Source organism: Galeopterus variegatus, unplaced genomic scaffold (assembly GCF_000696425.1).
Source record: "Galeopterus variegatus unplaced genomic scaffold, G_variegatus-3.0.2 Scaffold1047, whole genome shotgun sequence".
NCBI classification, from domain to species: Eukaryota; Metazoa; Chordata; class Mammalia; order Dermoptera; family Cynocephalidae; genus Galeopterus; species Galeopterus variegatus.
This window is the reverse complement of record NW_007727158.1, coordinates 266,694-277,213: the sequence shown is the minus strand read 5'-3', so window position 1 is coordinate 277,213 and position 10,520 is coordinate 266,694. Positions and strand designations below refer to the sequence as shown.

The following is a 10,520-nucleotide window of genomic DNA, read 5'->3' as shown; positions in this document are numbered from 1 at the left end:
CTAAAGGAAGATCCTCAGAGTCAATTTCAGAGTGTTTGCAAGACCCCTTCAACTTTGACCTTGAACTGCCTTTACTTTTGGCTTCCGTTTCAACATTCCCTTGCTAAGGAGTCCTATTCTTTCTACTGATCAAAACCTGCTTTAAAGTCTGTAAGAGAACCCAGAAAGCTGATGCGTGAGAAGAAGAACAGGCCTACACAGGGGTTTCGCATCACTGTGGCAAGGACAGTGGCACACAAAGACATCACATGGGCTTCTCAGTCTAGATCTATAAATATATTTATTATAATATAACAAGAACTTAACAATAAACATATACTATGTACAATACCATTACAGAGAACCCTGTTTTATATCATTCACAGAAATAGCCAGTTTTGCTCCAGTGTGATAGATGAGGAGAAACGGAATTTCAGTGTCATCTGTCGAGTCTCGCTGACTGCTAACACCTCCTTTGGAGGCAGACGCACACCAATGCTAGCACTAGCCTGCCCCAGGCAGTTAGACACGTGTGCTCCAGTCCTTGGGTTCATCCCTGCACCCTGTTAGACATAAATACTTTAAATGACATACAATGTATGTAGTTTTGTGCTTATTACTTTTTAAAATAATAAATAGTATGAAAAACTGCATAACGAAGCTCGGTATCTGATAGTCCAAGTGGGAGCCACACTTGTAGTGCTGGAAGTTGACGCCCAACGTTAGAATTGGAATTTTGTGTCATCAAATACTGAAACATGGAAAGTGTGTCCTGTCTTTTTCTCCTTATAAATGGTTCTTATCATGAAATGATGGCAAGTCGACTTCCCAGATATAAAAATGGTCATGTGTATTTGGTACCAACTTCAACTAAACAGCGCAGTGGCCGTGGCATTCTTCCTGCCCTGGAATGGAATCTGATTACCATGTGAGGTTTGAGGGCCGAAGGACTAGCAGGAAGGCCTTTCTCTTTTGAGCCACGGTGTGACCTCCCTTCTGGCTTCCCCTTTCCCAGGTTAATATGTAACAAGAAGAGTGATTCTGCTCATGTCCCTCAGGCCTTGGCTGTCATGGCTCGTCTAAGAAGGCTGTCCCCATCCTGAGAGCTCTTGTGGCAGGTGTCTTAATATATAGCTATAAATATCAAAAATAGTCTCCTGTGCTTTGTAGACATTTATTCTCCCTCCTTCTTTCCCTTCCCACCTGGCCTGGGTCCTCAGCTTTACCTCATGGAGGGAGCTGGACTGGGTGTTAAGCCAGAACTGGTTTCCTTCTAGAACAGACTCTTCTTTCTTTGACAGTACCTCCATGAGGCACAGCTTTTATGGGACTGTCTGGGAGTTACTTTTTCTAAAAATAAAATGGGGGCATTGCCCACCCCAGGAGAGATCCTCTATTCTGCAAATAGAAAAATGAGAGCAAATGCCCCCCTCTGGCACTACCTACAAAGAGCTTTGGGAATTCCCACATTATCTGTCTCGTGGCCTCCTCCTCCTCTCAGTACTTAAAAATAGCCTTTTGTTTATCAAGAAAATGCCTTGGAAATCTAAATAATTCATATTGGATAAGAGAAACCTAGCACGATCAACTTGTCCTTCTCCAGCAAAAACATGGTAGAAAACCTGTGAAGGACAGACGGCTGTCCCCAGCTGTCCCTGTGGCTGCCACACCTGGCTCTGCATGGACGGCCGGACTTTTCTTCGGTCCTGGTGGGGACCAGCAGCCTCCAAGGCCCCGTGCCACACACTATTGTCCCTTCTTTTCTCTTGGCCACTTAAAGTGTAAATTGGTTAAAAAACAAAAGTAGGAATCAAAGTGATAAGGACACTTTGATCTTATTCCAAGAGAGCCTGATGCCTAATATTGTCATAGGGTAACTGATCTATGGTTGTTTAGGGATCAACCTTGCTCTGCAGGAAGGAAAAAACAGCTTCTCTCTCCCAGTTGAAAAATATGTGAAACTCTATTGCACCAGGCAGAGTGAGCGCCCCTGTTCAGAGCAAGCGCCCCCACAGGAGCCAGCAAGCCCTGGCTCGGCACGTTCATGGTTCCTGCTGCTTGGAGCGCTGTGCCCCTGTTTCACCCAAAGGCGAGGATGATTTTCTACGTTCAATGTAGAGAATACTCAAAATGTTTAGCGCAGCGAGTTCCTTGATTGTGTTTTGTCGGCCTCGTGTTGGTGTTGCTGAAAAATTATCATTGTGTGTAGCATTTGCCTCACCAGACTTGTCCGCAGTCTTCTTGTGGGCTTTCTGCTGATGTCAGCCACTTTGAATATATTTCTTTATCACGACGCAGCCGTGTCTGAACACAGGGCAGGGCATGTGGGGTAGGAGAGTCCATGTGTTGGTTGCAGGCTCGTAGGCTTCCATGTTGCCCAGGGCAGGCCCCTCACTGCTAACAATGCCTCCAGTTGCATAAATCTTGCCATCGAGCACCACAGCACTGTCAGAGGAGAGCAGGAAGACAATTAGGCATTGAGCTGCCAACTTGGACCTGGAGACAGATTCTCAACACTGTACCCTTTTGCAAAAGTTGTATGGGATCTTGCAGTTCTTCTGTGCCCTCTGACCTGAACTGGAGAAAGACACCTTTGCTCCAGGACCAATCAGGATGCCACACTACACTACCCCTAAGTTGTGGGAGGACCTCATTTACATGAGGACTCCCAGCCCTGCCATCTCACCAAAGGTAGCGAGGAGAGGAACCGTCTCTGTGTCCAGCTGCTTGGGCTCAGGTCACTGAGTCATTACTAAGCATCTTTTTTGTGTTGCCCATACAGTCTTCCTATTGCTCAAATCAAGTTGGGAACACGACTCACAAGAATGACAGGAGATAGAATAATAAAGAGTAAATTGTAATGGAACACCAGCCACTTGACTGGGGTTAGTTCTGTCCCTGACAAGGTGCTCAGAGTCAGACCCTCCTGCTGTGTTTCCTTAACATGTGTGACCTGGTGCTGATGCCCAGCCATGACTGCAAGGGCCAGCAGTGCTCTCTGCATGGGGACTGAGGGCTGCGCCTGGACCCCTTTCCTGTGTGACACTCCCTGGCTTGGTCCTGTTATCTCAGTCGGCTCTTCCCATTGTGACGGCTCAGCCTTGCCCGTCTGTACTTACTCCCTCAATGCGTTTCAGCTACCCCTTCACACTGACGTCCAGATCCATGTTTCTAGCTCTGACTTCTCTCATTTCAGCTAATGGCCATTTTTTCTGGGTTATTCTCTGAAATGGAACATGTAGCTTTTCAAAGCTTCAGCCTGTTTCTGAAATGCCTCAAACAGAACACGTCAGTCTAGACTTTTTATCAGACACTGAAGCTTCCAGCCTTCTCTCTTAGTTCCATGCCATCTGGGGCCCCCCGTACTTCTCCCTTTGTGGCACACCTTTTCCCTGCTTCTCTTGCAAGACTCAGCTTGAATCTCCCTCTGGCATTAAGTCTTTCCCATCCACTTGCAGTCTCAGATGAGGCGTGGGCATCCTCCCACGTGGGGTTCAATACTCAGTTGTCTTTATCAGTGGACTGTGTGTCAGACTACTCTGCACACTGTCACCATTAGAGCAGGAGACATGAACGTACGGCTCGAGTATTGTAGAATCTTAATGAGAACAGGAGCTTAGTAGTTAACTGAACCAACTGCCCATTTCATAGAACTCCCCCAGAGAGGGGAAGTTATTTGTCCAAGGTCACATGACATGCTAATGGTAGGCCATATCCTTTCTACCTATGCTGCACAAACAGTGGGTGTTCAATAAATGCTTCATGCCCTTCACACATTGAGGATTCAGTGATTACCTCTGCATAGGCACAAGCCGTCCTCAGGAAGGACCTGCTATGGAAATGCTGATCATGGGGTTTCTGGACCCTTCTTATTTCTGTTCCTCTTAGTCCAGGGAAGGAAGGGGCTAGAAGAGCAGGCCCTCATGACTCACTGCCACGGGGCCAGGCAGCCTGGGGCCCAACCCCCTCTGCCGTCTACCTTCTCTTCCTGTAGGGGCAGGTCCGTCCATGCTTTTGCCCAGGCAGCCCTGAGCATCCAGAGCAGCCATGCCTCGTGCTCCTCACTGGGCCGGGCTCCAAAGGGCCATCAGGTGCACCTCTGCCGTCTACCTTCTCTTCCTGCAGGGGCAGGTCCGTCCATGCTTTTGCCCAGGCAGCCCTGAGCACCCAGAGCAGCCATGCCTCGTGCTCCTCACTGGGCCGGGCTCCAAAGGGCCATCAGGTGCACCCCTCGAGACGCCACTCATCTCAGCAGGGTAGTGAGCAGCTCTGGCCTGCCACTGCCTTCCCGCTGTGATGGAAGACGGTCCTCTGGGGAGCTGACCTCACCTCTTGCTGAGAGGATGGTGGCCCCCGTGCCTTTAGGAAACACTTCATTTCCAGCCCACGGTGCAGTCAGTTGGAACCACAGGGTGGGCGTCTGGGCTAGAGTTGCTGTGGCTGCCCTTGGGTGCTCCACACTGTGTTCTGGCACTAATATCCCTTCCTGGGATTGGAGGGGGAGGGCTGCTGCTCTGGGGCAGGGAATTGCTCTGGTCATCGGAGGGTGGGGAATCATTGTGAGCTTACCATCCTGCTGTCCTTCCCGCCTTCCCTCCCTTCCTCCTCCTCACCCCAGCTGAGCTGCTGCAGCCCCCTCACCTGCAGAACTGGCGAGAGTGATTCATGTTTGGGCCCGCCTTAATGTTTCCCTTCTCAGGGTCGTAGATGGTGGTAGCTCTGGCATAAGCCCCGCCCAGGATGAAAACGAAGCCATTGAGGGTGACAGCTGGAGCGTACTTGTTGTCTGCGAGGAGAGCAGAGCAGGCGGATCAAGGCATTGCATCCTGGCCTTCCCTCCCCTTTTCTTTCCCAGCAGACCCTCCATGGAAGGGAGCTGGGAGACTCCAGTAAGCCACTGACTGGCCTGAGGACAAGGCCTGGGGCCCGGCGGCATCTGGAGCCTTGACTAACTTGCCCTTCTCCAGGTGGCGAGGTCCACGGCTCCACTGGGTGTGGCCTTCACGCCTTCCCCTCCACCCTCGCAGACCTAGGTCTGCAAAACTGTCAGGCCTAGACTGACTTCTGGGCTTGTGCTATTGAGAGTGATAAATCAGTGAGATGGGGGTGCCACGCTGGCCCTGGGCTGAGGAGACAGCTGGTTCTCACCAATCATTGGGGACTCAATGAAGCTCCACGTGTTGGTCTGTGGGACGTAAGACTGGAGGACGCCTGCAGCTCGGCCTGCCTCATTCACGCCCCCAAACACGTAGATCTTGCCACCGCACACTGTGGCTGCAGCCGAGTGCACTGCTTTGGGCAGGGGGGCCACTGCCTCCCACTGGTTAGTGATGGTGTCATACCTGTAGAGAGCAGAAAAAGAGCCCAGGGTCACAGATGGGCCTTGTGTAGGGCAGAGGCCACCACCAAGGGCAGCAGCCATTTGGAAAGCACCACCATCTGCTTCCTGCCCTCAGCATCCTGGCACAGTCCCAAATCACAGCAGGGGGCACTGGGATGAGTCACTCAAGGCCTCCTAGGGTCTGGTCCAAACTAGCCCTCTCGGGGCCGAGCCCGTGGTGCACTCGGGAGAGTGTGGCGCTGGGAGCATGGCAGCGCTCCTGCCGCGGGTTCGGATCCTATGTGGGGATGACCGGTGCACTCACAGCGCTCACTGGCTGAGCGCGGTGTGGCCGGTCTCAAAAAAAAACAACAAACAAACTAGCCCTCTCGGCCTTCCTGTTGAACCTCAGTGGGGCTCTTTTCTGCCTGTTGCAACCTCCATGCAGATTCCTGTTTCCGAACCTTTGCTCACACTGTGCTCCAATCCTCGGGCCCCTTCGGCCCTCTCTATCCAGCTCAATCATACCCTTTCATGTGCAATCCTGCACTGAGCATCTGACACATACCCAGGCTCTGGGCCAGAAACTTAAAGTTAAAAAATTAAACACCCTTCTTGCCCCCAAGGAGCTTATGGCCTAGTGAGGAAGACAGACAAATAAAGCATGCAAAAAACAACATACGGTGCAGGAGAAGTGGTATGATGGCGGGAAACCCAAGGCGCACACAACAGGGGGCACCTAGTCTGTTCTGATAGCGCAGCTTAGGCTTCCAGAGGAGCTGAGTGGGGCTGGGCCTTGGAGGTTGAATGAGCTGCTAGCTAGGGGAGTGGGGAGCAGGAGCGGGTGGACACGGGAAGGGGAAGGGGGAGGTGTGGGCAAAGGCGGCATTCGGGGAGAGTGTAGCGTAGTTAGGAATGGCGGGAGTAGGGGGTAGTTTAGAAGGGCCACATGTGCCAAGCTAAGGGATTCAGCCTTTCTCTAGAGGGCAGTGGGGAAGCCCTGAAGGTTTTAAGCAGGGAAATAACAGGATCAAATTTGGACTCTAGTGAGATCACTGTGTCTGTAGGGTGGAGAATGTACCAGAGTGAGGAGATTAGAGGCAGGGAGACTAGTTAGACTAGTCTGTTGCAGGAAGCTTGGTGAGAGTGACAGCGCTTGGGTCACGGGATGACAAGAGTGTGAGGAAGTGGGACAGGAGTGGTGGATGGATGGGGTCTGCTCACTAACGGGACCCACAGCTGCCTGGGATGGCTCTGGGTCTGGCTTGGGAGACTGGACGGAGGGGTCACTACTGGTGGGACAGGGAGCTGAGGTTGAGAGACAGGGGTCAGAGCGAATTTAAAGTATCTGTGGGCCACAGATTGGGGTTGTGGAGTGGGCAGTTGGATATATGGGCCTGGATGAAATATACAGCTTTGGGATCAGCACAGAGATGGAAACTGAGGCTAAGGACTCGTGAGTGCACTGGGGAGTGTGTGGGTGAGCAGAGGCTGAGGACAGACTGGGCAGTGCTGGCCCATCAGAGGGGAGCTACGAGGAGCCCTCAGAGGGGCCCTCAGAGGGGCAGCCACAGGGGTCCGATGGCCAGCGGCCGAGCTGCAGAGGTGCAGCGCTCCAGGGCTGTGGGGGGTGGCGAGAGAGCAAGACGCGCAGACAGCCCGCGGGGGCTCTTGAAAACGGGAGGTGCAAAGCCATTCATGTCTGCAGGAGTGAATGGAAGCTCTGCAGTGGAGACGGCGGGTGTAGACTCCTCCCGGGAAGAATCTCAGCTGTGAAGAGGGGCAGAGAAGGTGGGAGCTGGAAAGGCCTATGGAGCCAAGAGAGGGGTCTTGCCGGTGGAGTGCTGATAAATGCTTAGCAACCAGCCGTCCAGGGAGACAGTCCTGGTTTGTAGCACTTGCTATTTTCTGTGATGTAAATCCTCCCATCTGCCCGATTTCAAGCTACCAACGGGCTGTCACGGAACCTGGAGTTGGGAAGAGATGTGTTGTAGCCACACTGATCTTGAATCTCCTCCATATGCAGGTACGACAGGCACATGGAGCCTCGAGAGCAGAGACAGTAGTAAAATGTAGGGAAACCTTAGGAAGTTATGAGTTTTGAATATGGATTACATTTGTTTTTAATGTATTTGGTTGTGAGTTTATATAAGTTAATTTTAATAATAGCTATAGTTAACAACTGGCTTGTCGAGTTCTTCAGGTTTTAACAGTCAGCTCTCATGATCCACTATGAACTGCTCCAGCACACCACGGGTTTTAATTTTGAGGGGTGCGGGAGGTTTAATTGTATTTACATAATGATAGGAAGGAGCCCCATTGGATAAAGAAAGATCAAATTTATATGAAAGCGGGGAGTTGACGGTGCAGAGATCCCAGTGGGTAGATGCAAATTGAATCTGAAGTGGGAGGGNGGCTCATCAGAGGGGAGCTACGAGGAGCCCTCAGAGGGGCAGCCACAGGGGTCCGACGGCCAGCAGCCGAGCTGCAGAGGTGCAGAGCTCCAGGGCTGTGGGGGGTGGTGAGAAAGCAAGACGCGCAGACAGCCCGCGGGGGCTCTTGCAAACGGGAGGTGCAAAGCCATTCATGTCTGCAGGAGTGAATGGAAGGCTCTGCAGTGGAGACGGCGGGTGTAGACTCCTCCCGGGAAGAATCTCAGCTGTGAAGAGGGGCAGAGAAGGTGGGAGCTGGAAAGGCCTATGGAGCCAAGAGAGGGGTCTTGCTGGTGGAGTGCTTAGCAATCAGCCGTCCAGGGAGACAGTCCTGGTTTGTAGCACTTGCTATTTTCTGTGATGTAAATCCTCCCATCTGCCTGATTTCAAGCTACCAACGGGCTGTCACGGAACCTGGAGTTGGGAAGAGATGTGTTGTAGCCACACTGATCTTGAATCTCCTCCATATGCAGGTACGACAGGCACATGGAGCCTCGAGAGCAGAGACAGTAGTAAAATGTAGGGAAACCTTAGGAAGTTATGAGTTTTGAATATGGATTACATTTGTTTTTAATGTATTTGGTTGTGAGTTTATATAAGTTAATTTTAATAATAGCTATAGTTAACAACTGGCTTGTCGAGTTCTTCAGGTTTTAACAGTCAGCTCTCATGATCCACTATGAACTGCTCCAGCACGCCATGGGTTTTAATTTTGAGGGGTGCGGGAGGTTTAATTGTATTTACATAATGATAGGAAGGAGCCCCATTGGATAAAGAAAGATCAAATTTATATGAAAGCGGGGAGTTGACGGTGCAGAGATCCCAGTGGGTAGATGCAAATTGAATCTGAAGTGGGAGGGGAAGTGGTGTCCATCTGGGCAGGAGAGAGGAAGGCAGGAGTGGCCCAGGTGGAGGGTCTGCAGAGAGAGCGCAGGAGGACGGGCGAGTTCCTGACCAATGGCTCCATCTTCTCTGAGAAGCAGCAGTCAGAGTTGGGCACAGTGGTGGGGACGTCTGTGGGGTCAGAGCTTTGAGGAGCTATAAAGAGGAGAAATACCTGCTCTTGAGAATGGGGGAAATTGTCATCAAGGGAAACCCAAAAAGACTGCACTGTGGCACGGAGGGCCTGAGGTTGGAGGCCTTCAGTGTGCAGTGGGGCCAGTCTAGGTGATGTGGGACTTTCTCCATCAGCCTTCAGCCCCGGCAGGGGTGGGCTTGCAGGAGGCCATGTGCTGCCGAATGTGTGGTGCAAGACAAGCAGCAAAGCAAGAGGGCACAGAAGTGACAGACATGCGTTCCAGACAAGACAGTGCAAAGGGGGACGACAGGACGCAGCTGCTGGGAGGAGTGGACTGGGATAAAGCAGCCTGGCCAAGGGCCTGGGGTCTTGAAGCTCTTTCTTCAGGGGGCAGCTGGAATCTCAGTTCTCAGCGTTTCTGTCAAATATACCTCGGGGGCTGCCCTCACATCGCTCTTTCCTCCTCCAGTGGCCCCAGCACTTACTCTTGAAGGCCCAGCTGTGGCACATCTACTGCTCACCACGCTATTCACTGTCCGTGTGTGCTTGGACCCAGAGCAAGGGGCCCTGTGTGCCCCCAGAGGGGGGTTTTCTCGGCACACCTTTCCTGGGAAGCACACCGGGCCCACGTTCTCCTGTGAGCCTCCTTCGGGCACGAGCTATAGCACGGTCACAGCTCAGTGCCCCAGGAAGATGGTGCCACTTAGCCTCTGGCTCTGAGCGTCAGGGAGGAGGGGATGGCTTTGTGACATGCGGCTCTGTGTTTGGATTTCAGAAGAGGCCGAAGTCTCTTCAAGGGCATCAAGGCTGATTCAATTAAGCCACAGACGAATGATATGTGGCTTATATGCAATGGAGTAAGTGTCTTTTTGGACAGTGTCAGAAGTTCAGATATCTATTTTTTAAGCCAATATGGCAGAGATCCAAAGAGCTCCTGCAGAAGGAGTTGGGAGACAGAGCAAGATCATGTGGCAGTTAGTCCTCGGCCTTTCTGTATAGTGGCACATTCCGCCAAACACGAATTTCCTGAGAGCTTGTTATTCCAGGTGGCTGATTGCCAAGCCAGGCGCCCTCCTGCAGCTCAATCTGTCAGCTTCCTGCTCGAGAAGGATATGCTAATGACATGCAAACGACCCCGCGGAGTGAGACACTCCGCTATCATTTATCCCGAAACCACAGCTACTGCGATATATTGCTATAAAATATTAGACCCAGTTATTTATATAATGATATAATACAAGTTTGTCTATTGCACTGTTGTTTTAATCTATAATTATATAATCTTGCTCTAGTCCTGTAATATGGTAACATCATACAATTATAATGCACCATATATCTCATTCATTATCAATATAATAGCAATTTGTACAATTAGTATTTCCTGGGGAACAAAGCACTCTCGTCTCTGTTCCCATTACCCTGACCTTCCTGTCACCCTGAATTCTCATCTTGCCACCATGTGACACAGAAATGGACCTACCTAAAGGGACCCCAGCTAGGCGCCTTGAGAAGCAGTGAGCGTCCCGTCCCCTGTACCCTCTCCCCTACTTGCATGCACACCACTCAGGGGTCTTCAAGTCTGCATCCTGTCCCTGCAAGGACTGCTAACATCCTAGTGGGCTGAGGAAGGGCTCAGGGCCCCTCAGGACACCCTGCTGTTCTGGATGCTCCCCCATCTACTGGGGTTCCCCGGTGGTCTTGCTCACACTGTGCTGGAGCTGATGTTTCCCAGCCAGTGGGAAGGCCTAGCCCCCAGGGAAAGCTGATGGGG

At 51.6% G+C, this 10,520-nt stretch overlaps 1 protein-coding gene across 1 annotated transcript in view; it reads right to left on the bottom strand.

Moving 5' to 3' along the window:
* Positions 1–261: 261 nt before the first annotated feature.
* KLHL29 (kelch-like family member 29) overlaps positions 262–10,520 on the bottom strand; it is a 227,233-nt gene continuing 216,974 nt past the window's right edge. Inside the window, exons 11-14 of the mRNA XM_008574431.1 lie at positions 5,128–5,321; positions 4,621–4,765; positions 2,201–2,424; positions 262–542 (exon numbers count right to left, since the gene is read on the bottom strand). Of these exons, the coding sequence (XP_008572653.1) occupies positions 2,241–2,424; positions 4,621–4,765; positions 5,128–5,321 (523 nt within the window). The 3' untranslated portion in view covers positions 262–542; positions 2,201–2,240. The remainder of the gene's footprint in view (positions 543–2,200; positions 2,425–4,620; positions 4,766–5,127; positions 5,322–10,520) is intronic.